Here is a 26,636-nt window from a genome sequence, read left to right on the forward strand (position 1 = left end):
CTCTGGCTTTTGTTTATATGTCATTGTTGTATTTGAGCCTTACACTTAAACTTGCTTCTATTAGGGGGTACTTCTACTTCTTTTGATTAGCTCCAAAGGAAACCAGCCCAACTGCTTTCTATTACCACACCCATTACTCTCCTTTAAATGACCCAGCTTGTTTTGCTTGAGCTTGGATAATAAATGCCTCCATTTTCGGTTTGCCTCCCATTTTATTTATATTTTTAACATGGCTGTGGTTGGCAGTGGGCCTTTATTGCTATTCTTTCCTGGTCAGAAGAGAAACTATCACCTTCCCTTTGTGTTTATATTAAGATAATTTTTTGAGGATAAATTACCCAGATTCTCACTGAAAGATTTAATGTTTTTTTTTTTTTTTTAGTACTGCAATGTATTTATTATAGAATTGAATAGATTATGGGAGTCTCTTTTTGTCTTTTCCTCTTCCTCCTTTCTTAGTACCATTCAGGAATAAAACAGGGAGACCACAGCCAGATGTGAAGTTATTGAGGCAGCTGTCTGTGTTTATGTCTGAGTGGTCTGCTGGGGTGTAGTGGATGTATGGATTTAGAGCACTCAATCACTCTCTCACCTGCTGATGTCGGGCGTTTTTTTGTGGAGCTGTATTTCTGTTTATATTTCCCACTTAGCTTCATAAAAAGAAAGTAGTAAGTAGTAAAAGTAATATGACTGCATGTTTTACTGTAAAAAGACTATATTAAACTATTAGCTGATTTATCATGTTATGGGTACATTTCTCAGTTGCTTATTTGCAGTACATGCTGTGTACAGCAAGGATGCTCTTTTCAGTACTAGCAACATCCACTAAGTGGCAGTGTCCTATTAGATTTTACTTATTGTGGCCATTTCATACACTAACTGCACACTTGCGTTGTGTGTGAAAGCACACACACATACACACAAGCTTACAGCTTACGCTGAGAGGCATAAATCTGGGCCTAATCGACTCTCCCCAGCCGCCAGCTCCCTGTAGACCCAATAATAACAGCTGCACCACTGGTCTGTTCCTGCCCAGCCCTGACCTGCTGCCAAGGGCGCACACACACATGCATGCACATACTAAGAAATATTTTCTTGGAGATGGCATATCTACTTTCATGCATATCATACTGGGGATATTAATTTGGGTCTTTGGCACTCTAGATAGAGTTAAGACTCCTAAGATATAAAGGTATCTTACCTGGTGCTGGATCCATATCATTGAATGTATGTGTAGTAGCTTTTCTCTGTACTTTTGACTCTGTTTTTTTGTATTCAGAGGTGTCGGTGCTTTCCCTTTGTAGGCTAACCGTCTCTGTCACCCCCACACTCTCTCACAATCATAAGGAAAGCTGAGAAATGTAACATTTTACAACTTTCTAGTGCAGATAAGCAGCACAACTCTCAAATATCAGAATCATATCAGCTGCAGAATGCTGTTATTTCCTCATCTGCATTTCTGTCTTTGCCCTTGTACGTTTTACCGCCACGTCATTTCCCGCTCTCTCTTTCTTTCTTCCTTTTTAGTTGATGCGTTATCTGCTGTGGTTAAGTTAATCGGCCAAAGGCGTGAACTGGGTGGGGCTCTTCAGGGTTTCACTGTAGATTGGCTACTTTCACCCGACACAGATGAAGCTACTCTCAACTAACATTAGAAGACCACTGTAAATACCATCAACAAACACACACATGGTCGCTTCTCCCCACCACACCCCGGGCACCACATACTCGCTATGCTCTGTTGATCTCCCAGAATGTTTGAGCGGAAAAGTTTATCAGGACAAAATTACACCCCTCAAACCTTCTTCTAACCCCCTCTTCAACCCCTCCCAACAGCAAGACTTTGATTCTCTCTGATTTTCCCTTTGTCTTTTCAAACTCCTCTTTTGAGCTTTCAATCTGATAGGCAGGCACATATTCACATTTGTAGCAAGCAAATGTGTTTCCTTTTCTTCTTTTCCTGATGAAGACGGGATGGGAATGTGATTGATGAATGTGCACATGTTTGTGTGTGTGTTAGTGTATGTTCTTGTCTGTGCACGGCACATATGACACCATCGCCTTCAGGCTGGAATTGAACTTTTTGACCGTATCCTTCATTCAGGATGCCGGCACTTATTGCTATAGTGTTACTTTTGATCCTATTCATTCCATATGCTTGGTGCTCTGACACATGTGGAGCAGAGGAGACAGTCTTTGATGACATGCTCTCGTGCATGACTTAATTTCCCCCATTGACAGACACAACACTTCTGAGATCTGTACCATTACTGTTGATAAGGAGTTAATACATACACTCTGTCTGAAGCACTGACATAGATGGGCAGAGGCCGACAAGAAGACAGGCAGGCACACACTGACGGACTCACACTCACACAGTAACACAATAATACACATCCAGGCTGGGGCAAGATTAGGACTGTGGCCGTAGTGGGAATGCCAGTCTGTGGGAGGCATGCTTTGACAGCAGTAATCCCTCCTTATCCAGTGACATGAACAAGATAAGTTCCTTGTCTCCCCTTTTCAGCCAAGAAGGGAAACTGCAGACAGAAAGGGAACCATGGGAAATCAGTGTGATCTGATGCCATTATTGCTACTAGTGTTGACATTACAGTTGTTTCATTGGCCTTTATTTCTTAATGATGCTGCAGTTCTCTTCCTGCACGTAGTAGTTATAAATGTTTTGTTTTTCCGTGTAAGCGGCATTTAATGTTGTATCCAATCAATTTTATAGCCTTCAAATAACTTTGTCTCAGTAGGAATAAATATGCAGGAATAATTAATTTTGCTATTAAACTTACCACAACACTGAGGTTTTAACCCTTAAAAACTTAGAACTATTTTTTGTGCTGACTGCCAAATATAATTTTTTTCTTAACTTATTTTTCATTATTTATTATTTCATCCTTTCACTGTTAAAAATCAGGTACTTTCCTATATTAAATTCAGTGATCATGTAGATGTTCTTAACCCATAAAGACCCAAACATCCCCCACTGACCAAAACCATCTACTGATCTAAAATGTTTAATACCTGTTGATCCACTAATCCTATCAATACATGTAAATAATTGGTATAAAATGCAGTTTGTCGTCTTTTCGTGGTCATTAGATATGACCCATTTGAATGCTCAGAGGCTCTGTAGTTACCGCGGAAACACCGTTATCTTTTACAACATTAATTCACCAGTAAAACCCATGGAGTTTGATAAATGACAGTGGATAGAAACACTTGTTTTATGTTCAGTTAATGATAGATTTGCCTGAAAAAATCACATTTTCTCCAATTTTCACTGTTTCTCTTTCTAATAATCTCCAACTTTAATCTGAGCTTTTAAGAACGTCAATATGATCAGTACATTAAATGTAGGAAGAGACCTGATTTTCACTGGAAAAATGCAAAATATGGAGGATTACTTAATAATAATTGTTGATAAATCACCTAGGAAATGTCAAATATTGAAAGAAATCATTTGGAACCTGTCACAAAACTAGCAGTGGGTCTTTATGGGTTAAAACCTCAGAGTAAATGCAAAGCTTATTATACCAGAACAGGGAAAACTTAAAAAAGTGACTTTTTCAGCAAAATATATTATCAATTCAACACAAACTCAAGCATCTACAACAACTGTCATTTGCAAGATGACATGGATTTTATTGGTGAATTTATGCTGTAGAAGATGACAGTGTTTCTATGTTCAATATGGAGCCTCGGAACATCCGAGTGGATCATATCACATGCCACTGGAAAGCTGAGAAACCACATTTTACATTAATTATTTACATATATTGATAGGATTAATGATTTAAAAGTGATTAAAGATTTTAGATCAATAAATGCTTTCAGTTGCCAGTGGCTGTTAAGATATTTGAGGGTTCAAAATAAAAATATTTACTCTAATATTAGATATTCTACTTATTTACTGCTGTCTGTGCTGTCCCTGTATAATTAATCTGCAACATTATTTTGGTCTTTACACTAAATATTCCCAGTTAAATGAGCCTGTTTTAACCTGTTGTGTGTTGGTAGTTAGTTGTCCATTAGCCTGAATGTGTGTTTGCCTTTGTGAGGACATAGAGACACCATTAATTATTGAAAGAAGAAGCTTTGGCGCATGTGCTGCCAGAAAGTGTTGCTAAGCAAGAGCTGTAGAATGCCAGAGACATCTGTGAGACAGTCAGAGAAAACAAGTGAGAGATAAGAAAAAGAAATAAGCACCCAGAAACAGTGCAAGATACAGATACTTGTGACCTATAACTTCAATGGGCTAATGACAGTGACAAACAGAGGGCAGAAAGAGGAGACGTCAGCACCTGTTATAAGAGACGAAGACTTTGGGAGAATGTCAAGCTGGGAACAACCTTCAAGATTATAGAAAAAATATATTTGAAGGATGTATCGCAAAGGATAGTATTTTTTAATGAAGGATCACCAAAGGAGAATGTAGTGGAAAACACTAGGGGCAGAACTTGGGACTGAGTAGTCCCCAGTGTGTCTTTCTAAGTGGCTCTGAAGCTGTGGAAGTTAAAGTGTGCAAAGATGATGAGCCGCCAGGCTTATTTTTACCGGGTCCCTCCCCAGGAGCTCCATCGACGGAACCAGCTCCAGGCTGATCCAGCTAAGACCAGGGCTCTGCAGACTGTCATTGATATGAAGGTAGGACTTAGAATGGACCAAGAAGAGCCTAGTTTTTATCCTTTACAAATTTCAGTTTACGGATCATGGATGCGATATGTTCTAAATTTATCCCCACACTAGTCTGAGAATGAAACTTGAACCTGTTGTAGGTGTTTCGGTGGAGATGAGAGACTGTTGTTGTGTTTTACTAGACTTATATTGTGGTTCAGTTTGATATCAGCACCCAACAAAACTGTAATTACTTATGAGTACTGCCGTAATGAGAGTACTTAAAGAGGCTCTGGATAGGTTGTAAATGCAGACACAAACATGTAACAATCTCAGAAACATTGTTTTACTGCTGCCTCGTGTCTGTATGGCAGCCGTGCCCAAGTGAAGTCCATTATTGGCCCATGCAGAGCTGAGCACTTATTCAATTTGTTTCAAATGTCACATATGGAAGCTTTCACTCTCATCTCAGCTCTTTGAAGTTGTTAGAGCTGTGAAAAATGCAGTTGACTCCACATGTGTCTGCATGCACTCCCACACACATGCATATTGAGCGTTCATTCAGCAAACGCTTGTTCCAAAAGTGGCTCCTTTACAGCAAAACCACAGTTATTTTTCACACATACTTGGTGATTTGTCTGCCTATTAACAAACTGCACATGTTATACCGGGATGCCCACATTTTTTATAAATGCATAAGACAGGCCAAATTAAATTTGACTGTATTAATTGGAAAAGGTATTTACAAACATTGTCAAACTGATTACACATATTAATGTGAAGAGAAAATTCCAAGTATTTTTACAGAATATTCCACTAGTTAATGCTTTCTCTGCATGGTTGATTTATCTGTGTTGCTGTTTGTAAGTAGTGTATATTTCCGCTCTGTAATTACAGAATACCAACCCCCCTTTCTGTTTTGATCCTGACATTATCTGGCAGGTACAGTAAAAAGTACTCACCTCTTGTTTTCTTCTGTCAATTGAACATTGGTTACAAACATGAAGCTTTTTTCTATCCCTGTCATGAATTCCTTCTCTGTTGGAATGCAGCACTATCATGCACTTCATGTTACCGTGGGGTTCAAGCTCAGATCTTAACATGAATTCCTACTGGAATCAACTGTTGTTTTTTATATTACCTTCTGTATTTTCTTTGGGTTTGTCTTGTTTCTCTTCCTCTGGGTGTTGTTTCCTTTTTCTCTTGAATGATGTGGAGTAGAAACAGATAGCAGTCATTTTATAATGAGGGAATATATACACAAATCAATGTGAATGATTCAATTGTGTACAGTTTTTGTGGGCATTTGCTCATTTTGGGATGGGGGTGTTCCCTGCATGGTTGCTTTCTGAGTTTTACTTGAATGTCTATGTCCATTAATACGACATGTTTATGTGTTTGTGTTGTGTGTGTATCTATACACAAGCATTCCTGTTTGCATGGTGTTTAGGATGGTATATGCGACGCTGTGTTAGGCAGGGCTGATGTCAGAGGATGTAATAGAGGTCAGATGCTTACATGTTGCCTGTGGTTTGTGCTGATGGCATCATGCAATCTGCTTCCATTTATTCAATTACCTTTCTCTTTTCTTCCAAGGTTTAGCATTTAACGTACGTCTGAATCCATGCAGTAAAACAACCTCAGGACCTGTCCCTGACAGACCCTTCCATTCCCTCATAGATATTGCAAAGGAAAACATCTTGGCCCTTCCCTCTGTTTTTCCAGACATTCTATTCAGACATAAAGCTTTATATTTAACTTGGAGACACAGAATGCTGCAAGGTATTTTGTAGATATGTGACTTGGTTTTGCATCTATTATCAAAGACAAAGTAATTTCACAGTAACTGAATTTTTTTAGGGGGGGTTGTTTCTCTCTGAGTTTCCTTTGAGCAAACATTCAATCTATGTTTTTGTTTTTAATCCACGTCATGTAGTTAATGCATTTGTTTTCTCAGGTGACTAAAGGGTGAAGGAAAAACCTGTCCGCTCTGTATTTCATATAAAAAATTTCATGTTTTACTCAAGTATTTATGGGCAACAAAGAAAGTTAAGCTTTTCTTTCAATAATCAAGCTTTTGCGTGTTCTTTGTGCACAACAGTTTAGGTGGATGAATTGTTTACCATATATATAATGTATTATTGATTTACCACAAAATTATTCTCTATTACATTTTGAGTCAGACCTTCTCTGACTTTTCGCCTGCCTTTTGTTGCTGGTGCAGGACACCAAAATCTCTTCCTTGGAGAGGAACATCAGAGACTTAGAGGATGAGGTCCAGATGTTAAAGACCAGTGGCCTGCTGCACCCTGATGACAGGCAGGATGAGCTCAAGCAGGTGGAGGTCTACAAGAGCCATTCTAAATTCATGAAGACTAAGGTAGAATGTCTCTGCATGTTATCTGAGACAACACAACGTTGCATGACTTATGTGATATGTTTGCCATGAAATCTCGATAACGCCTGCATGAAGAAATTGCAATGTGCACGTTAAGTGTCCCCATTGCATGCTTACATCCAAACATGCACTAAATCTGGAGGAACATTTATGCCATGTCACTGTGGTGTGTTGAGACTTTTCCCTGCTTGTTTAAACTCTTAATTTCTCTGTTACATCTGTTGCATTGATATCACAAACTCTGGTTCCTGATAAATACATTTCTCCATCTTCAATGAGCAAGGGTGTGATTAATTGGGGTGTTTTTCTTTCTTGTTATGTATGTCACCTACATTTTGGCCTGTCTCACCTACTTTACCTGTGACAGGACTAAACATTGCACTACACTCCTATCAGTTACAAAGCGAACAGACTCAGGCCCTATCAGTTTACAGTGCACCGCGTCTGTTTACTACTCTATCATTAGCCGACAAAAAGAGCTTTATTTGGCCTAAATACAGTTACCTGTACTGGTACAAAAATGCACACCTCAAAACAGGCTAATTAGCATAACATGCAGGGTCAACAGTCAAATGTAGGTTTAGGTTCTACAGTGTTTCTGGCTGAGGAATAGAACTACATCTGATTTTTTTCTCTTCCCTATTAATGGTGCTCTTTGTAGGGCCCATTTGTCATTGAAACGGGGAAGTTCCCGATGTAATCATAAAAGAGATGTTTCTTATGAATGGACCCCTGACAGATTAATGTTCAGTTGCAGCGACAGAGGAGAGAACTCTCTCCTCACCCGTCCTGACCTGGGAAAGTATACATCACAAAGAAGACTCGCTCTCCTGCGTCTCATCTTTCTGCGTACAGTCACACAGAAATACAGAAAGACACCATAGCGCTGCCACATGCACATGCACACATTCATTCTATATGCTTGAAGTGTTTAGGGCGCTGTTCTTTCAGCAGCGGCGCTGACTGGTGTTGAGGTGAGGACGTGATAAGAGGAAAGAGAAGACCAGGGTGCTGTCCTCTCTGGTTTCCTTTCAGTGCTTTGATCCAACTGAAACCAACACTAGAAAATGGCTCCTGAGAACTTGAAAATTTGTTCCTGAATGATGAGCGGGTGATTTTTTCCAGCACAAGTCTTCACTGATTTAATTAATCTTTACACAACTTTGACTAAGTGTAACAGTTCTGTTGGTCTCGAACGGAGGACTCAGCTGTGTGGTTGAAGAATGCGGAGTGTGGAGGAGTGTGGTTGAGTGCACAGTCAGTTTCCCAGCTGGCTGTGTGTCGTATTTTAGTAGTTTGCTGTCTTCTTGTCTTTGTGTCTTTGTAGGAGCAGGCCTTGTCACCACGTGTGTCTCAGAGCTCCATCAGACCAGCTCCCACCTTCCTCCTCCCCACCCAACAGCCCTGGATCACAGAACAACCAGAAGTACCCCTCCCATTACTCTCTCCTCTCTCATTACTCCTTTTCTATTCTGTTAAATTCATTTTGACTTACTTTATACATCATGCTCTTTTTATCCTGTTATTTTTTAGCACACTCCAGACGTGTTCCCAGACTTCTTTACCAGTGATACCATCTCTCTGTTTTGAGTCCACCTCCCTTTTTAACTGTCTCTTTCCTATTTCCCCCCGTCCACCTTCTCTTTGGTCTCTCAGTTACATTCTCTCTGAGCATACTTTTATTGGCCAAACTCTGGTCCAGTCAGAATTCCCGTTTTAGGGGTGAACCCTGCTCACAATCACTGAAATCACTCTTTGTGCATTTTTGGCGCCAGTAGACAGATGACAATCTTTACACATAGCTCACCTCAGCACAGAAATCTCCCAATGATAGTGCCTTTGATTTCCTTTGTGGTTTTCTGGCCTGTTCTACATGGCCTTCCTTAAAACAATCTGTGATATGTCAGCTATGTACTGTGTACTGTAAGTGCATGTACTTTCACCCTTTGTTTGGTTTGGTGTGTCTGTAGAGTAGACAGTAGGTTCTGTACTCTAGGCCCCAGACTCTTTGGCAGGACCAAGGGATGATTTATCATCTTTCCAAGTAAATGTTATGATTCACTTGGCATATATTTAGGTATTATAACATAATACTCTTTGTCTTGCCTTTTGAATCATACCAGTTACATTTTTCTCAAGTTTCTTTTCTTGAAAGTATGGAAGATAGTGATTTTATTGTGACAAAACTTTACCAACAATTTAACTGAATTAACAAACCATGTCTAACCATATGACTTTAAGACCCCATTTACTTACTTTTTTTTACACTCATATTAAAAAATTAAATCTCTATTTCGACACAAACACTCACTTGTCTTTGCATTTACCCCTGATATTTTCACATTATATACCACATTAAAATAATGTCAAATCATGATATAATGTTGTTAGCTACATATTTTTTTTTTGTTTTTAAAGCTTATTTTAAAGTGGCAGCAGCCAAAAGTAGGAGGGAAGAATCATAATTTGAAATGACTACTACTAAAATCTCTCCTTGATCCAAATCAAAAGATACATTGATAGAAAATGTAGATGACCTGATGTTGTTTTGTGCTGTTATGGAAAAGTGAAGCCACTTTTCCGAGCTCCTGTGTCAGCTTATGGAGTGAAGCAGGAGTCACATCCAGGGCGTGTCTGGCAGAATCTGAACAATGATTGGTAATTACAACTGTCAATCATGTATTTAACCCTCCTACTTGTCTGAAAACACCTGTGATTTGATAAAATTTGGGTGTGATCTTATGGGGTAGATTTTCTCCAACCTGAAGTCACAGGCCAGGAGTCGATGTAGAAGTCTTGTGTCCTCTCAAAACACTTGAATTGAAATATACTGAAACTTTTTTCTGGAGATGCAAAAAACTTTCAAGCACTGCCTCTTTAACATCAATGTTAGCAGGATTCATGACTTTATCATGGAGTCAGTTTGTGCCACTGTGATGGATGTCTGACTCCACATCAGTTAGAATGTATCCTGTCTTCCTCTCCAACAAGTGGCAAATATATATTTTTACAGCTTCCTTTTTTCTTATCATTTCTAGCTTTGTCGATGAGCCATTTTTAGATGTTTCAATTTACTTTGGCATTGCAGCCACATCCAGTGCCATTCTTAGTTTTCCATTTCTGGAATGTCGTCTTAGATGAACCTATTTCTGTAGGACCTGTCCAGTTTTTCTTTAACAGTGTCACATAAAGTTATTAAGGATCTAATTTCTTGGTGGCTCCAGGGCAATGAATCTTCCATTTATTTTAATTTTAAACAGGTTAGCAAAGCTGCTATTTGGGTAGTGTTATTTGTGGGTCAGAGCAGAATCATGATATATGGATTTTCTAAGGTCCTGTCTACAACTCATACACAGTGTGAACCAGAATCAGAAGTGACGTAGTTGGGTAGTCCGTCAATCACAACTCATTTACACCTTTCATTAACATCAGTGTTTCCTATTCTGAATTACTGTTACAGATCACATTTTAATACCAGTTGTAAATGGGGTCTGAATGGTACATTTTTCATTTCCTCGGTTATGTATTTGCCAATTTTTTTGATTCGTTTGAGAAAATTTGTTTAAATTCAATTGCAAGTGTGTATTTTAGTGTGTGTGTTCCAGTAATTGCATGAGGGAAAAGGAATGCTTTTTTTTTTTACCTTGAAAATGTTTGTTACATCCAAGTATAACTTTTCAGTCATGACGTCTAACAACTTTTCATAACAAATGTCTGTGTTTGATTTTCCAGATAGAGCAGCTGAAGCAGGAGCTCAGCAGGAAGGAGTCAGAGATGCAGGCCCTGCAGACCAAATTAGAAACACTGACGAATCAGAACTCAGACTGCAAGCAACACATTGATGTGCTAAAGGAGTCACTCAATGCTAAGGAGCAACGCGCCAATACTCTGCAGACAGAGGTCAGTACATGCACACTTACATATGCACTCGTAAAACATCACAAAAGACATCAAAAATTCTGCCCACACACTTGAAATACATAAATAGTTAAATAAAATATTTAAATATTTTAATGCTGTTTCTGTCATGTGGCATTGCAGGTATTAATGAGTTAAACCTGTTATCTTTACCAGTTCTTCTCTACTCTCACCCATTGTATTTTTATATCAACTGTCCTTCATCACTTTCTTTATGTTTTGTCTTCCACACACTCCTTAGATCATATCTTAAGCACAGACACGTTGATAAAGGTGCACCGCATATAGAAAACTTAAACTTAAATACTTTAAAATGTCTGTGGCTGAACTGAAAAACAGAACCCAATGCTTTCATCACCCTCAGGCATGCATAGATTGTTCAAGTCACAACACCCACACAAGTGCAAGTACAGTTGTAATTTGTCTGTTCTGAGATACACAAAATTTGAAAATGACAAAAAAAGGGCAAATGTAGAAAATGCTACTTGTTTCTGACTTGTAGCTGTTTTGTTTCAGTTTCTGTCATGACTTTTTTTTTTTTGAGGTGGGTGGAAGAATATGTATGCCTGTGGCTCCTTTATCTATCAGTGGGCATGGACATGTAGGCGAGTCAGTTAGTCAGAAAACTGGAGAAAGCTCATAGTTTTTTCACCTTCGTAGCTGAAGTTTCTAAACTCTGCGGCTGTAATGATTTTATCACTGCTGTAGGGATGGGGGTGAGTTGTGTGGTGTGGAAGTTGGAGTTGAAGTTTGAGGTGTGTGTGTATATGTGTGTGTGTGTGGTGAGGGAGACTTGGGAGCAGCATTTTTCTCCATCACTTTCTATACTTGGAACTGATACTCTAGATCTCTCTGTGTTCAGCAGTTGAGTACGGCCTGCTAACTATGTCCACTCATCATTACAGGAAGCAATTTGGGACAAAATGAGGCCTAATTGTCCATACATGTGCAAGGAATTTTGGCCCTTGCAGTTAACTGAATACATCATACTTAAAGGAATTGGTTTTCAGTGGGTGGTTTTGTGTGTGTGTGTTTGTTTGTGTTTTCTACATGTTACAAGCCAAAGCTATACGTACGTTTGTAATGTACACAGAGGGCATCTATGCTCTCATTTTATTACAAATGATGAAAAGTGTTCCATTAAGAAATATTATTGCTGGTCATGACTGACAGTTTTTCTTTTTAAATGAAAATTATACTCATGAATGGGCAGCTATGTGTATATGAGTATGTGAGTAGAGTATATTTATGCTTTAATACTGTATGTGGGTGCATGACAAGTGAATTACATATAATTGACTTTAATGCTCCTGACACTGGGCATATCATCATGCTCTGTACGGTAGCCTGTCTTCTTCTCACTTCTCATAGGATTCTGCAGCAGGACTGTAATCACATCTGACAGCCCTGGCCACCGCAAATACACACAGACACACAGTCATACACACAAAAACATTTGCTGTCAGCGCTGATTGACTCTCATCTCCGGGCTCTAGTAGTTTTTCCTGCCATTGAAGTGGCATTTTCCCCCAGCTTGGGAAAGGCTTGGGTTTCCTGCACTAAGTAAGGATGAGTCAAGAGATTTAGGGTGCTTGAGGCCAGCTACGGCCCTGCATTCCTCTACTCTGTGTCAATCATTTGACTAGAAAGGACAGCCTCCCCTCTCACCTCATTTCTTCCAACCGTGCACGACTCCCATCTCAGATTTGCAGATTGCTTTTGCTCTCCCACGTTTAATTTAAGATGCCTCAAGAGCCCAATGTTTCATTTTTGTCTCCTAGGACTTGTTGCTCATTATGCCTCTTCCCATATAAATGTCTGTTTATTTTTGTGTTATTACTTCAAGTAGTTTTCATCACGAATGGCAGTAGCTGGCACAGTAGTCCACTCCCCCATAGACAGTCTGGTGTCTTCCAGATCTGAGGAATAGCATCATCAAGTAACTTACCTCTAAAAGCTATTCACATGAGGATGAGACTAAGAAAGGGTACTCCAGTGAACAGAGCAGGCACTGTGAATGTGGAATGAGAAAATGGATGTGTATTTATTTGTCAGTCAAAGTTAAGGACAGCTTCTAAATGGGGGTGATTGAATCTGTCTCCAGATAACTGGAAAATGCGGAAAATAATGAGTGTGTGCGTGAGCACTGTGAGTCTACTGCCCACGTCTGTGGAAACTTTAATACAGTAGGTGTATGTGTCTTTCCTGCCTAGATCAGGACAATGCAGGGCTGTAACTATACTCCAGCAGCTCAGGTAACATATCAGAGACCTTCCTGCATATTTAACCAGCCAGCAACAAAGGAGCAGTACACAACCTCAGTGGAAAAGGAGTTCGCAAAGGGTTTACCTGTGTTAAGTTTTGTTTTGTTAGTAGTGGGTATGAGCTTTCAGCTACAGACCCACATGAGTATTGTATGAGATTATGAATGAGGGGTAAAACTTTTTATTGGTATTTGTTTGAGTTTACTCAAGGAATTTATAGACCATGGAGATATAATAGGCTCAATGTGTATTACAGATTTACAGATGAAAAACAAAACTGATCAGTGTAAATTTGGGGTACCCACAAACAAATTTTGCAATCTGCACAAATACCTAACAGTTTTAACACATCTAAAAACTACTTAAACAATGCATATTGTACATCACAACTTTTAGCATAACATGACTGTTCATTTTCACTTGTGAAATGTGTCTTGTCCATGCAGAGATATTTGTACCGTATTTTCCGCACTATAAGGCGCACTTAAACGCCTTTAATTTTCTCAAAAATTGACGGTGCGCCTTTTAACCCGGTGCCCTTATGTGTGCACTGAGTTCCAAAATCTGTAAAAATGTTGTTGTGCGATTTTAGTAAGCGCTCCGCTTGATTGACTGTCGGACCATTTCCCGCCGACATAGGGACATAATACCTACACTACGTACGCTGGCAGTGATAAACCAATTAGAGAACATGAGAGTGGCTGAGAGAGGTGTATGTAAAGAGACCGGATGTTTTTTTCCACACATCACCGTCTCTGTTGATCTGCGACTCCATGCGCGCCTATATCACTCCTACTGTGAAAAACCAAGTGAAGCAAATGAATTCGGAGCTTGCCATCATTCTGGGAGGATTAACAAAAGAACTCCAGCCACTGGACACTGGTGTAAACAGGGCGTTCAAAGTGAAGTTGCGAGCGTCATGGGAGCGATGGATGAGAGACGGCGAACACACCTTTACTAAGACTGGGAGGCAGCGCCGGGCGAGTTACGCCACCATATGTGAATGGACTGTGGATGCCTGGGCTAAGGTATCTGCTTTGACTGTTGTCCGAGCTTTCGCGAAAGCCGGCATCATTGCTGAACAGCCACCCGGCAACGAGACTGACTCCGACAATGACGAGAGGGAACCCGGCATGTTTGATGGCGAAATTGCCCAGCTGTTCAATTCAGATACAGAAGATGAGAACTTTGATGGATTTGTGACAAAAGATTGATCAAAAAATAATGTGAGTGTATTTTTAAATACTTAGTAGAATAAAGTTCAACCAAACTCATTGTTTTGCTTCCATTACCTTATTTTAGCATGCGCCCAATAATACGGTGCGCCTTATGTATGGCTTCAGTACAGAAATAGACCCTGTAATTGAGACTGCGCCTTACAATCCGGTGCGCCTTATGGTGCGCAAAATACGGTAATACATTTACATACAGAATATATATGGACCAATCACCAGATGAGTTTTCATTTGAGATTTTTTTCATGGTGCCCCCCCCCCCCCCCACACACACACACACACCAACAAAGATTCACAAAAGTATGCTGTGTTTAAGAACTCCTTGAAAACTGGAACATCTGGGCTTTTTCTGGATTCGCTTGTAATTTGAAAGTGGGAAAGACATTTTTCTAAGGAGGCAGTATAGTTTTTTGCCTGTCAGTTAGAACACATGATAATTATAGACTCCACATTTTAGCTCAGAAATGTAAATATGGGGGTTAAATAACTGACGTGAACTTGTTCTTCTCTGGGACAACAGCCAGTCCAGGTAAACAGTACACACAGGCCATAGCGAGACATCCTGGTGGTTCAAGTTAAACAAAATTATTTTTAGGCATTTGAATGCACAGGAAACTTTTGGAAAATAAAAATAAAATAGTAAATTTTTTGACATTGTAATACACTATTTGGGCAAATATATTGAAGCACATCACACATACAGCCTGTAGGATTCGTTGATTTAATTTTAAATATCACGATAAAAATGTTCATGTCAGTTGTTGTCAATAATTATGACAATAAATATCTTAACTTTAACTTTCTGAGTGACAATTGAAGACACCACACAGTTACTTATTTAAAATGATCGTTTATGGTCAGAACAAATTAAATATCTTGGTAAATGTAGAGATATTTATCTTGTTCATTAATATGCTAAAAAAAAATGTACATTGAGTAAAATCAAATAAAAGCAAACGGTGAGGAAATGTGTAAGTGTAGATGACAAGGCAATCAAAATTAATCCTAAAGAAATAATTAAAATGTTTATTGTAATGATATTTAATAAAAAGCCCAGCCCTGTGCTCCAAAACCCTTTTTACATAGTATAAGTGCATTACACATCTCTAAATCTTTTATTTATAAATCATGATATTTCATACATATTTTTGACCATTCTCAGACTCTCTATAACTAATGGACTGAATACTATGACATTGCTATTATCTTTTGTACATTGTTACTTAAAAATTAACTGTAGCTGCAATATTATGCTCCTGTTTCTGCATTTTGTGACAGCTATAAAAACATAAAAATCATTTCTTTTTTCTTGGTGTCCTCTGTGATGGTCTGCTTCAGATTTACTTTGTGCTCTGGTATATCTCACAATCTTTTTTTTTTTTTTTTTTTTTACATGTGTACTGGCTGCCCAGAGTTGTTTGACAGTTTTGATCTAATAAGGTTTTGATCCTTAGATCTATTCCCTCTGTTGGACTTTATTCATAGAAGGATGTTACCTGATGGAAAAACAGGACAGGGGTTATAAACAAACAAATATTGACACACACTTTGAAACAGAAACTAACAACAGGGGAAATAAGAACAGTAACAACCACAACAGGAGAACATTTTTGAACTGAAAAACAGAATAGCCCAAAAATCTAAATAACCAGTTGTAAACAACAAGTGGAAAAAAAGAAACAAAAACGGCAACAGAAGAACAGTGATGACCTTAAAGCAAAATTACTCAAAGGTTGTACAACTCAAAAGTAACAACAGACAAGTCTGGTGTGTGTCTGGATGCATGTTTGAGCGCGTTTGTGTCTGTGTGTGCATGGAAAGTTGCAACCAGACTCACCCATTGGCACCAGCAGCAGGACCAGGATGGCCTGGAGAGTATAGGCAACCACCAACCACTGACCCTCAGAGCTGAAACGATCTTAACAAAAGATACTTTAGCAAAGCTCAAGATGATTTACAGTGATTTCATCAAAATGTTTTGGTGATTTTAGCGTTATTTTTTTGCCTGCTGTCTTATTATTATTATTATTATTATTTTTATTTAACCTTTATTTTCCCAGGCAAGCAATTAAGAACAGAGTCTTATTTACAAATGCAGCCTGATTATTTATGCAACCTTATTTAGTGGTATATCTGATTTCTGGGGTTGGATAATGTTGTTGCGTATCTTGATACAACATGTTCTATTCGAGGTATTTGGCAGGTATAAATGAGAGTTTTCATTTAGTGAAGCTCAACATGCTTTACTTACATATTTATGAAGTGAGCATCCTGTGAGTGGGCACTCATCCATTCAGGGGAAATCCAGACCTGAATCAGGTGCATAAATAACACAGCCATACAACATTTGATATTTTGTTCCTAAGTGAATGCCAAGAGAAGTGTTAGAAGCAGCACACTTCAAATGTACGTTTTGCAATGCGGCAACATGTCTGTGTTTACAGAGAACACAGTCTGTGGTATTTCAATTTCACTTTCTCAGATGTGACCTCAAATATCTTCTATGTCCTCTTTCATCACTGGCGTTTGCAGTGTGACTGCCAGAAGACCTCCACTAAGTTTTGATTTTGAGGTTGAGGTGTAATGACTCGGGGAAGATATAAATGACTCAAAAATTACTTGCTAACATCAACCGTAGCGACAGTGATGAATGGAGAAAACAAGAGGAAAATAAAAAAGGAGCTGGACGGGGTAAAGGAAAGAATCAAGGATAGATGGAGCGACAGGAGGAAGTGAGAAGTGAGAGAATAGAGTTGTTTGATGGATGTTGAAGGCTATGGACTTTTGTCAGTGAGTGATGTGATGGTACGGCGTGCTCTGGTCCCTGCTGGACTATTTTTGTTGATCTTTCCTTGTTCTCATTGCTGACGGATGGTTCATATAGGCAGTGAGGCGGAGAAAGATGTGGTCTCAACCTGGTTACACTCCACCCTGGATGATCCCCCTGCTGCGTTCTCTCTCTCTGTCTCTCTTTCTGCCTCATTCCCTTTTGCTCCCCATGTCCATATTTTCTCTTCCCTCATCTATCTGTCTCCATCTGTCTTCTTTCCCCCCATTTTCTCGCCTCTTCCTCCTTCACCTCTGTCCGCTCTCCATCTGTTGCTACCACTAAACTAGAGGTGGTGTGACAAATTAACAGCAGGCGACGACTTTACAGATTTACTAAAGAATACAGTGAGATGCTTGGCATTTATAGACAAATTCAGGACAGTAATGATACAATCACGCCTCAAACCTGGACTGGTGATGAGTCTTACCGACACGATGGGGTCATAATCGGTGTCGTCCAGATATAATATGACCTCATCTGAACTCCGCTGACCACGGTCACCATTCTTAGGTCCAGCAGCATGCTCCTGGGTTCCTGGGGTGGTGTGGTTTGGGATGCAGTGTGAGTTGCACAGTGGCCGGGCCCCCTAGAACAAACATGGCACGATCCAAAATAAAGCCCCCGCGAATTCTTCAGAGGCCATGTGGAAAAACCATAAAGTGGAGTTATAGGGGTCAGAATGAGGATGAGATATTTAATGGTTTACACAGGGAGAGAGGTAAATATGTGCATGACCAAAGGAACAGACACATATGTGCAAGATTACACGTTTACTTAAATCTTCCTACATATGCATGCGGACATGAAACACACATTAGTATTGCTATGCAAAACCTCATACTGCATGCTTGAGCTCAAATGATGCATTAAGTTCGAGGACTTCGTTTGCATGGAGACTTATCCCACAAGAAGGTATTTTGGAAGGGTGTGCATTTCTGTCTACTTTTTTTTTTTTTACTTTTTCTATTTTGGTACATTTTGAAACTAAAAACACACACATAAAAACACAAAGTAATGAAGGCCTTGCAAAGTTTGCTTTCAGTCCGCGGCTGGTAAAACCATAGGCAGCGAGGTGCTGATTGAGACAGCCAGAGACAATATAGTCCATTCTTATTGTTCTCAAACTCCTTTCTCCTGAGGATCACTTTGCTTTGCTTAGACCGCTTAATCTCTAATTTCATACATACATAGAGATGCAAACACTGCAAAAAAGGGGTGTCCAAAAACAAAATAAAAACACTAAATCTGAGGAAAAAGGTACTTAAAACAAGACAATATTTATCCATGCTGCAAGATAATTTCACTTGACAAGATTTCTTGAATTAAGATTATTAAATTTAGAAATAACCATGTCTACAGATGTAGGAACACCTAAAATAAGAACATTTTTGTCTTGACGGGAATCAAATAATTTGCAGTGAACTTAGGCAAACATGTAGTGCAGGATCCATATACAGTCACTGAAAAAAATGATTAGACCACCCTTGTTTTCTTCAATTTCTTGTTCATTTTAATGCCTGGTACAACTAAAGTTACATTTGTTTGGAAAAATATAATGGTAATGAAAGTGGCTCATAAGAGTTTAATTTAAGACCTGATATCTAGCCATTTTCCATGGTTTTCTTGATAATAACCAAAATCACTTAAGTTCTTATATCTATAGCTATGGCATTGCACTGACAAAAACAGAGCTTTTAGGGATTCGATGTTCTCTTTTCTGTCTGTTTTAGTCACATGATACACAAGGAGTTAGTACTTGATTGCATAACCATTGTTTACGATGACTTTTGATGGTCTAATAATTTTTTTCTCGACTGTATTTTGGATATGTGAGTATTCACTGAAATGAATTGCCATTGTATTCATGCTTTTGATATACGTCCATAATGCTACTCTCCCGTTTTTAATACTGGGTGGCATGGTGGAGTCGTGGTTCTCAGGTCTGCCTCACATCTAGAAGGCTTTGTGTTTGATTCCCAACCCTCAGAGCTGCTTTTCTGTGTTGAGTTTTCCTGTTCCCCCTGTGCCAGGCTAGTTTCCTTCAAGTTTTTCAGTTTCCTCTGCCATCATAAACATGTATACAGAGGTTGGTTGTCCTGCCAGTGCCCTTGACGAAGGTGTTGAAGATCTGGAGTTGGTCACTGTGGGCCTTCGATGGCAGCTCACTGCTCCTAATGTGTTAATGCTAGGTGCTGCATGTATTAGGGTGGGTAAAATACACACACCAAACTTTCCTATGAGGATAATAAAGTGACTATTTATTAGCATTAGTTTAGTTATATTGAGGAACAGCATTTCCTGCATGACATACATTTTGTACTTTTCACCAACTGAGAATGTTTCTAAAGCTCTCTCAGTCCTCTCAGATCAAATTGTATCTTCCAACAGCTTCAATCCATCTTGCATTTTTGCTTCAGTTCAGCCTCTCTGTCCTGCTGTCTCTGAACATTTACCTGTGTTTTACAGTTTTTTTAATACACTGTATGGCAGTGGTTCCCAACCTTTTTCAGCTTGTGACCCCATTTTAACATAACAAAATTTCTGACGACCCTGGACATTCAAAACAGAGACTTTTTTTTTTTTTTGCTAAAATTAATTTGTTTTTGATCATTTAATAGTTTGCTATACTATGTTGCAAATAAACATTAATTTTAGATGACATTTAGTCTATATAATGTATATTATTATGGAGGGAGGCAGAAAAGCCAGGTGTAGATTACTGCAGAGTGAGAATTTTATTTTTCTTGGTCAGGATATGTACAGTCAGTCCAGCTTGTATTTACAAGGCTGACAATTAATACTGAACAAACAATAAGTGAAACTATGGATTATGATAGAGCTGCAGCATCTTAAACCAGCTATAATGAACATTTGAAAGATAAACAGTACCACCAGTGCTTCAGTTTCAGCTTCAGTTTATCATGTCTTTTATGTATTGATGTGTGTATGATTGTCTCTCTCAACTCACCATATATTTTTTATTAGTAATATATTTTTTTATTTTTTTATTAATTGCTAGAAATTTTAGGTGACCCCATTTGAATTCCAGGCAACCCCACGTGAGGTCCCGACCCCAAGGTTGAAAAACACTGCTGCACAGTTTTCGGTTCCACAGGACTCAAGACTCAACACCAAAGTGACTTTTTTCACTTGAAATCAGCCTGATTTCAGGCACACTATAGACTGCACAACCTGTTTTCTCCACATGTTTGCCAGTCACTATTCAGTATAGTTTGACAGGAAATGGATTCCCTGGAAACAGGATGTATCAACTGGCATGCAGCACTGGAAATGATCAGGAAAAATAATCAAAGAAGGAGCATGTGTTAATGAGGGGGAACGCCTACTGTGTCTCTTCCTTTTTTGTGTGCATGTGCTGTGTATGTGTGTCTTACGTGTGTGTCAGTGTCCATCTCTGCTGAATATTGTAATGATGATAAATGAAGGGCAAAAGAGGCATTGTAGCAGCTGTGTGCAGTGAAGATTAACATGATGCTACATAGTTTCTGTGTCATGTAGCCATACAATGCTAAAGCTTTGCATGATAGATGTTCATGTTATGGCAGAGAACGTTCATTCAGTCTGTTGATAAAGCTCCTTTTGTCACTGAATCCTGGGAGTTCTCTGTTTGTGCGTGTATATATCTTTTCCTTTTTTCCTGTGTCAGTGCTTTCCCTGTTTCCTCCATAGCCTGTGGGCAGACAGCTGTGTTGCTATGGCTTTATCGACAGATGTTGTACAATGACAGTGCCCTACTCTCCACCCTACAGCCCCTGCTGTTTGGCAGTTTACATCTGCTTATTATCCTGAACGGACCTGAGGTGATCTGTCCTTTATATGATATTTAGTCAGAGCTCTGAGTACTGCCTTATCCCAGGCTTTATGACACCCAGCCCAAGCCCCAGGTCAGGGAATGTCCCTCATTTCCGCACACATCAGCCTCAGTGTCGTCATGTCTGGTGTGACCAGCTCAGGTGGAGAGAAAATCTCCAGTGTATGTGTATGGTCTTGTGTGTACATATATATGTGCAGTAGTGTGTGTATGAAGTTAGAGAACCCATAATTACAGCAGAGTCTTGAAGCTTATAGCTGCTCTGTGAATTGCTCCAGTTTTACTTTTGACTTTGCAAATTCTACTTGCAAATGTACATTCACATACACATAGTACTTGCATTCTTTACTCAAGTAGAAGTCCAGATACTTGTGGAAAAGACTCAAAAAGTTCTGATTTAAGAGAAAAAGAATGAAATGAAACTATGAAAATAAAAGGACATTTCTCCTGGCTGTTAGTGTGCAATGTTAATTTAACCCATAAAGACCCACAGCTACTTTTGTATCAGTTCCCAAATACATTTTTCTTTGCATCTAACCTTTCCTAAATGATGTGTCACCATTTTTTATATTATCCTCTGTATTTTGTGTTTTTTCTGTGAAAATCAGATATTTTCCTATATGTAATTCACTGATCAAGTAGATGTTCATTAAAGCTTAGTTTAAGGTTGAGGGATATTATATCAAAAACTGATGAAAAAGTGACTTTTTCAGCAAAGATGTCAATAACTGAACATAAAGACAAGTGTCTCCATCCACTGTCATTTGTCAAAGTCCATGGGTTTTACTGGTGAATGAATGTTGTAGAAGATGGCGGTGTTTCCATGTTCACTACGGAGCCTCTGAACATCCAGTGGGTCATATCTGATGACCATGAAAAGATGATAAACTGCATTTTACACCAATTATTTCAACGTGTTAATAGGTTTAGTGGTTTGGAAATTATGAAACATTTTAGATCAATAGATGATTTTGGTTGACCCATTCACACATACACGCACTCATTCATTCAATCATCACAAAAACAGTTACTGGGAGGAACTTGGGGTTCAGTGTCCTGCTCTAGGATGCTTCATCACATGTGGAGGGGTGAGGGATCAAACCACCAAACTTCTGGTTTATGGATGACACAAAATTATATAAAAAAAAACCCCAACAAAAAACGTTTTAACTTTTAAAAAAAAGTTCATAGAAAATACTAACCATTGGCTTTTCTACAAATTGCAAATTAGGTTTCAATTTTCAGAATTCAAAACATTAATGTACCTTTTTCCTGCGATCCAGCCACCCTTTTATATCTGTTTTGTCTTGATGCTTTTTAGGTTTGTCATGTGTGATATGGACCAGTAGATACACCTTCTCCATGTTATTTTTCAAATCTATTAAGGTTGAAATTGTTCTGGATGTTATGAATAAATAGTGAAATAAGAACTCCAAAAACAAATTACGTCAAACCAACAAATCTGATTTGAAATGAAAGAGGGGAAGTTATCTATATTTGTGTTTAAATTTAAGGAGTAAAGTAAGAAGTATTTCTACTTAGTTAATTCCCATCATTGAATCCAACATGTATGAATGTGCTCAATGAAAAAAAAATCCAGCTTTGATCTTCAGACTGCCTAACCTTACCACCTCCAACAGTAACCTCTTGACATGTATTGGAAGTTTCTATTGCCTCATCAGGAAACTATGGATCATTTAACGCTACTCCTTCTCACATCTGCATGATACACATAGTCCAGTGCTTGCAAACCATCTGTGAGAGGCAGTACAGTGTATTATATACACTGAATGCATTTGTCTGTTAAAAGCCAGAATATTTTTTTTTATTCCCCTTTTGACAATCTTAATAATATAGACATTAGTCAGATGTAACAAAACTAAAAGCAATTGGCTGTTGAGTCTCAGCAGTCAATATTCATTCCTTTCCTTCTTCATCATCTTATGGGTGTGTTGGTTTTTCACGGATCTGCATACTTCAATAAAAATAGATATTTTAATGATAATAACTGGTATAAGAAACTCTCTGGTGGTCTACTATCATCTTGAAATGACATTCCCTTTCTTCCTTTACTGATACAGTCCAGACTTGGCCACATTAATGGCTAGACAAACATGAATTAGTCAAATAGTATCTCATAAATTTAGATGATTAATTTCGCAGCACAGACCTTTAAATAAATTAAGTCTAATGACTGCCTTTTGCTGTATTTATACAGGCTTGCTGGACGTCATACAGCCAGAGAAGTGAATAGCTCACACAGCTGCGTGTAGTGCATAGCAGCATCCCAAGCAGATGTTAGATACACTCCACCAGACCCACTCTAGGGCTTTAAGAACTTTTATGGTGGTGTTTTCAGCCGAGGTGACATTCAAACTTCTCTGAACAGCAACACAAAGTAGGTGTTAAGCGTATGGTGTGTGTGTTCATGACCATAGTCAGAGATTTTTAAAGAGCTAAAGTGTGAGAGAGAAGATCATATTAGGCATGTTTTTCTGATCAACCTACAGCTGTAAGCATACTATTGGACTCCCAAGTGAGTGAGTGAGAGTGCAACTGTAAGTGTGTGAGTCTGCAAGTGTCGGTGTGTCCCCAGGCCTTTGCTGTGGTCTCCCTATCGTCTCTGGTTCTGCCGTTTTTACTGTGGTCGACTCATATAGTCCCACTGTTGTTTATTGCGGCCCAGAGCCGAAACCGGGTCTGATACCTTTACAGATTCATTTGCCAGAAAAACTTTTATGATGAAATGTGAAGCAGGAAAAAGGGAGGCGAGGACAAACAGAGAAGTTGTTTTCTTTAAACCCATGTTTTACTTTGTGAACCAGTGTCCAGAATCCACATTTGGTTGTCATTGCAAGCATCACAGAGAAGGTCAAAGAGATACATATGTTTATGCATATGTGTGCATGTTTAATTACATGTACTGTACATGCATGTGTGCATTTAGAAAAACATCACATCTATTCATGTTTGCATGAACATTTTACAGTAATTATAAGCTTGTGACTGTATTTATTTTAGGACAAGTTGCCAAGAATTAATAGTTTTGCAACCACAGAATCTTGAAAACAAATCAAGAGTGTTTTTTTAAATGATATGGTGCTGAGTGAAGGGCTGGAAAGCTTAAGTGGGGTTTTGGGGTGATATAGATGTGTTTTTAATTCATCTGTTTAGAGGAAGGCCTCTTCTGCAATCTCTTCCATCTCCTTTGGGTTTGAGCTGGCCCAGACTGGACAGCACTGGGCCCCTCTACCTCATTTTCTTACCATTCTTTTTCTTTCACTCTTTCTCTCATGTGCTAAACAAACACAGTCTTTTAATTTAGAAACATGTACAATTTATTCAGAATGAGTCCCCTGGTTGTCTTGACGGCAGGAATTCTGCTTTGCATAACACCTCTCCTGCACCCATTCACACAAATATGTTCACACAGAAACACACAAACCTACAAAGCTAGTGTTGGGAAATGTGGGCCTGTCCCAAAGACAACTACGCTTGAGGGATTTCTCACACCGACACATCACTTTGTCTCACCACAGGGCCCGCACCTTTAAATGGCAATAGGAAAACTCCTGGAGAGTCTGGAGCATGGCTGGAGGGATGGAGTGTTGAAAGAGAGCTCGTAGTGGTGGTGTGAGACAGAGAGGTGTTGTTGGAATGAGACGTTCAGAGGCTGGGGAGGAGGGGGAAAGGAAAATTGGAGAGGAAATTGAAGGAGAAGACGGAGGTTAATCACCCTGACTTGTTAGCTGTCTGTCATCTCAACATGTGTGCCAGCTGATAAAGCCATACTGCATTTCCTGTGACAAACCAGCTGATGGGTCGCAGTTCCAGACAGAGGAGAGAATATGCATGTCTATAATGTCAAATTTTTCAAATTTATTATATATCAAATTTTGTTTATATAGCGCCAAATCATAACAAGCCCTGCGATGAACTGGCGACTTGTCCAGGGTGTACCCCGCCTTCGCCCCTATGTAGCTGGGATAGGCTCCAAGCGACCCCCGTGACCCTAGTGAGGATAAAGCGGGTTCAGAAAATGAATGAATGAATGAAATCATAACAAAAGTTATCTCATGACGCTTTACATGTAGAGTTGGTCAAAACCATACTTTAAGCCAATTTACAGAAACCCAACAGAATCCTCCAGGAGCAAACACTGGTGACTGGTGACAGTGGCGAGGAAAAACTTCCCTTTAACAGGCAGAAACCTCAAGCAGATCCAGACTCCTGGAGGATGGCCATCTGCCTTGGCCAGTTGGGGTTAGAGATAGAGGGTAAAGGAGGAGAAAAAGAGAGAGCAATAGAGATAGAGAGATAGAGATAGAGAGAGACTGGGGGAGAAGGGGGGAAGTTGGGGGAGACACATGGATGCAGTTGATGCACAGATAACTGAACTAGAACTGTCAAAAGTAGATCAGCTGGTGTTAGTTTAATTACTAGAAACCAGAACAAAGGTCCATGACTGTTAATACTACTACTACAAATACAAGTACCAACAGTGGATATACTACTATTACAACAGTTGGTACAAATAATAGAAACCTCTACCATCTATGGAACTATACAATAAACACTATCATAACTATATGGATAAGTGAGTGATGACGATGAAGGCAGGAGAGAGGTAGGATCACAGAAGCAGGTCCAAAGATGATCCAGGGAAAACCTGTGATGATCCTGGAAGAACCTGTGAGGCGATAAAGCACAGAGACTCCGGGGAAGAAGTCAAGTCAGTAACATGTATTCACTTGGGCATAAATAGAAGAGAAAATTAGGAGAGAAAAGGTCAGGGAGAAAGAGGAGCGGAGAGGAGGTCAGAGAGGAGGAGGAGCAGAGAAGAGCTCAGTGTATCCAGACGAGTCTCCCAGCAGTCTAAGCCTCTAGCAGCATGACTAAGAGCAGCCTGAGCTGCCCTAACTATAGGATTCATCAAATGCCCAATTCTCCCTATTCTCACGCACTCTTACTCTACATCCTTTAGCTTCCTTACTCGTCTCCCCCTCCTAATCTTTCCATCTCTCTCCTCTTGTTTTCCGTGTACGGTGTCTGGCAGTGGTGAGTGCTTTAAGAGGGTATTAGCAGGGTGTCTGCACAGAACGATCACAGCTTAGTGGACCAGCGCAGGTGAGACAGCGGGGATTTCCTGTTCAGCCTCCTTGCTACATTCTTGCTAAATTGCACTTTGCCAGGTGAGGTTGGGGGTCTCGTTGGCTCTTTTTGTTTCTCGCACACACAGCAGCAAATGCACACGCACACACTTATGTAGTGACACAGACATTAGAGCCTTTGAAGATGTACACGGACTGGCGTACTGTACATACAAAGGATTAGTGGTGTCACTGGTGTGTGTGCAGAGTCGAGGACAGAGCGGGTCTTAGTATTAGACTCTGGTTGTCTGCCAGAGGAGCAATATGAGATAAATACTTCACCATCTTACACCTGGGGGTCTTGGCCTGCTTTTAATGCGACTACTTGAGAGGAGCCTTCTGTCTGTCTGCAGCCTGCGTGGTGCACTCTCAATTTACACATG

At 39.4% G+C, this 26,636-nt stretch overlaps 1 protein-coding gene across 1 annotated transcript in view; it reads left to right on the forward strand.

Annotated features, from left to right (window-relative positions):
* Positions 1-26,636, forward strand: part of LOC115422054 (ERC protein 2) — a 175,402-nt gene that overhangs the window by 11,342 nt on the left and 137,424 nt on the right. The window contains exons 5-7 of the mRNA XM_030138098.1: positions 6,851-7,006; positions 8,352-8,450; positions 10,757-10,924. Of these exons, the coding sequence (XP_029993958.1) occupies positions 6,851-7,006; positions 8,352-8,450; positions 10,757-10,924 (423 nt within the window). The remainder of the gene's footprint in view (positions 1-6,850; positions 7,007-8,351; positions 8,451-10,756; positions 10,925-26,636) is intronic.

Source organism: Sphaeramia orbicularis, chromosome 7 (assembly GCF_902148855.1).
Source record: "Sphaeramia orbicularis chromosome 7, fSphaOr1.1, whole genome shotgun sequence".
In the NCBI taxonomy this organism is placed as follows: Eukaryota; Metazoa; Chordata; class Actinopteri; order Kurtiformes; family Apogonidae; genus Sphaeramia; species Sphaeramia orbicularis.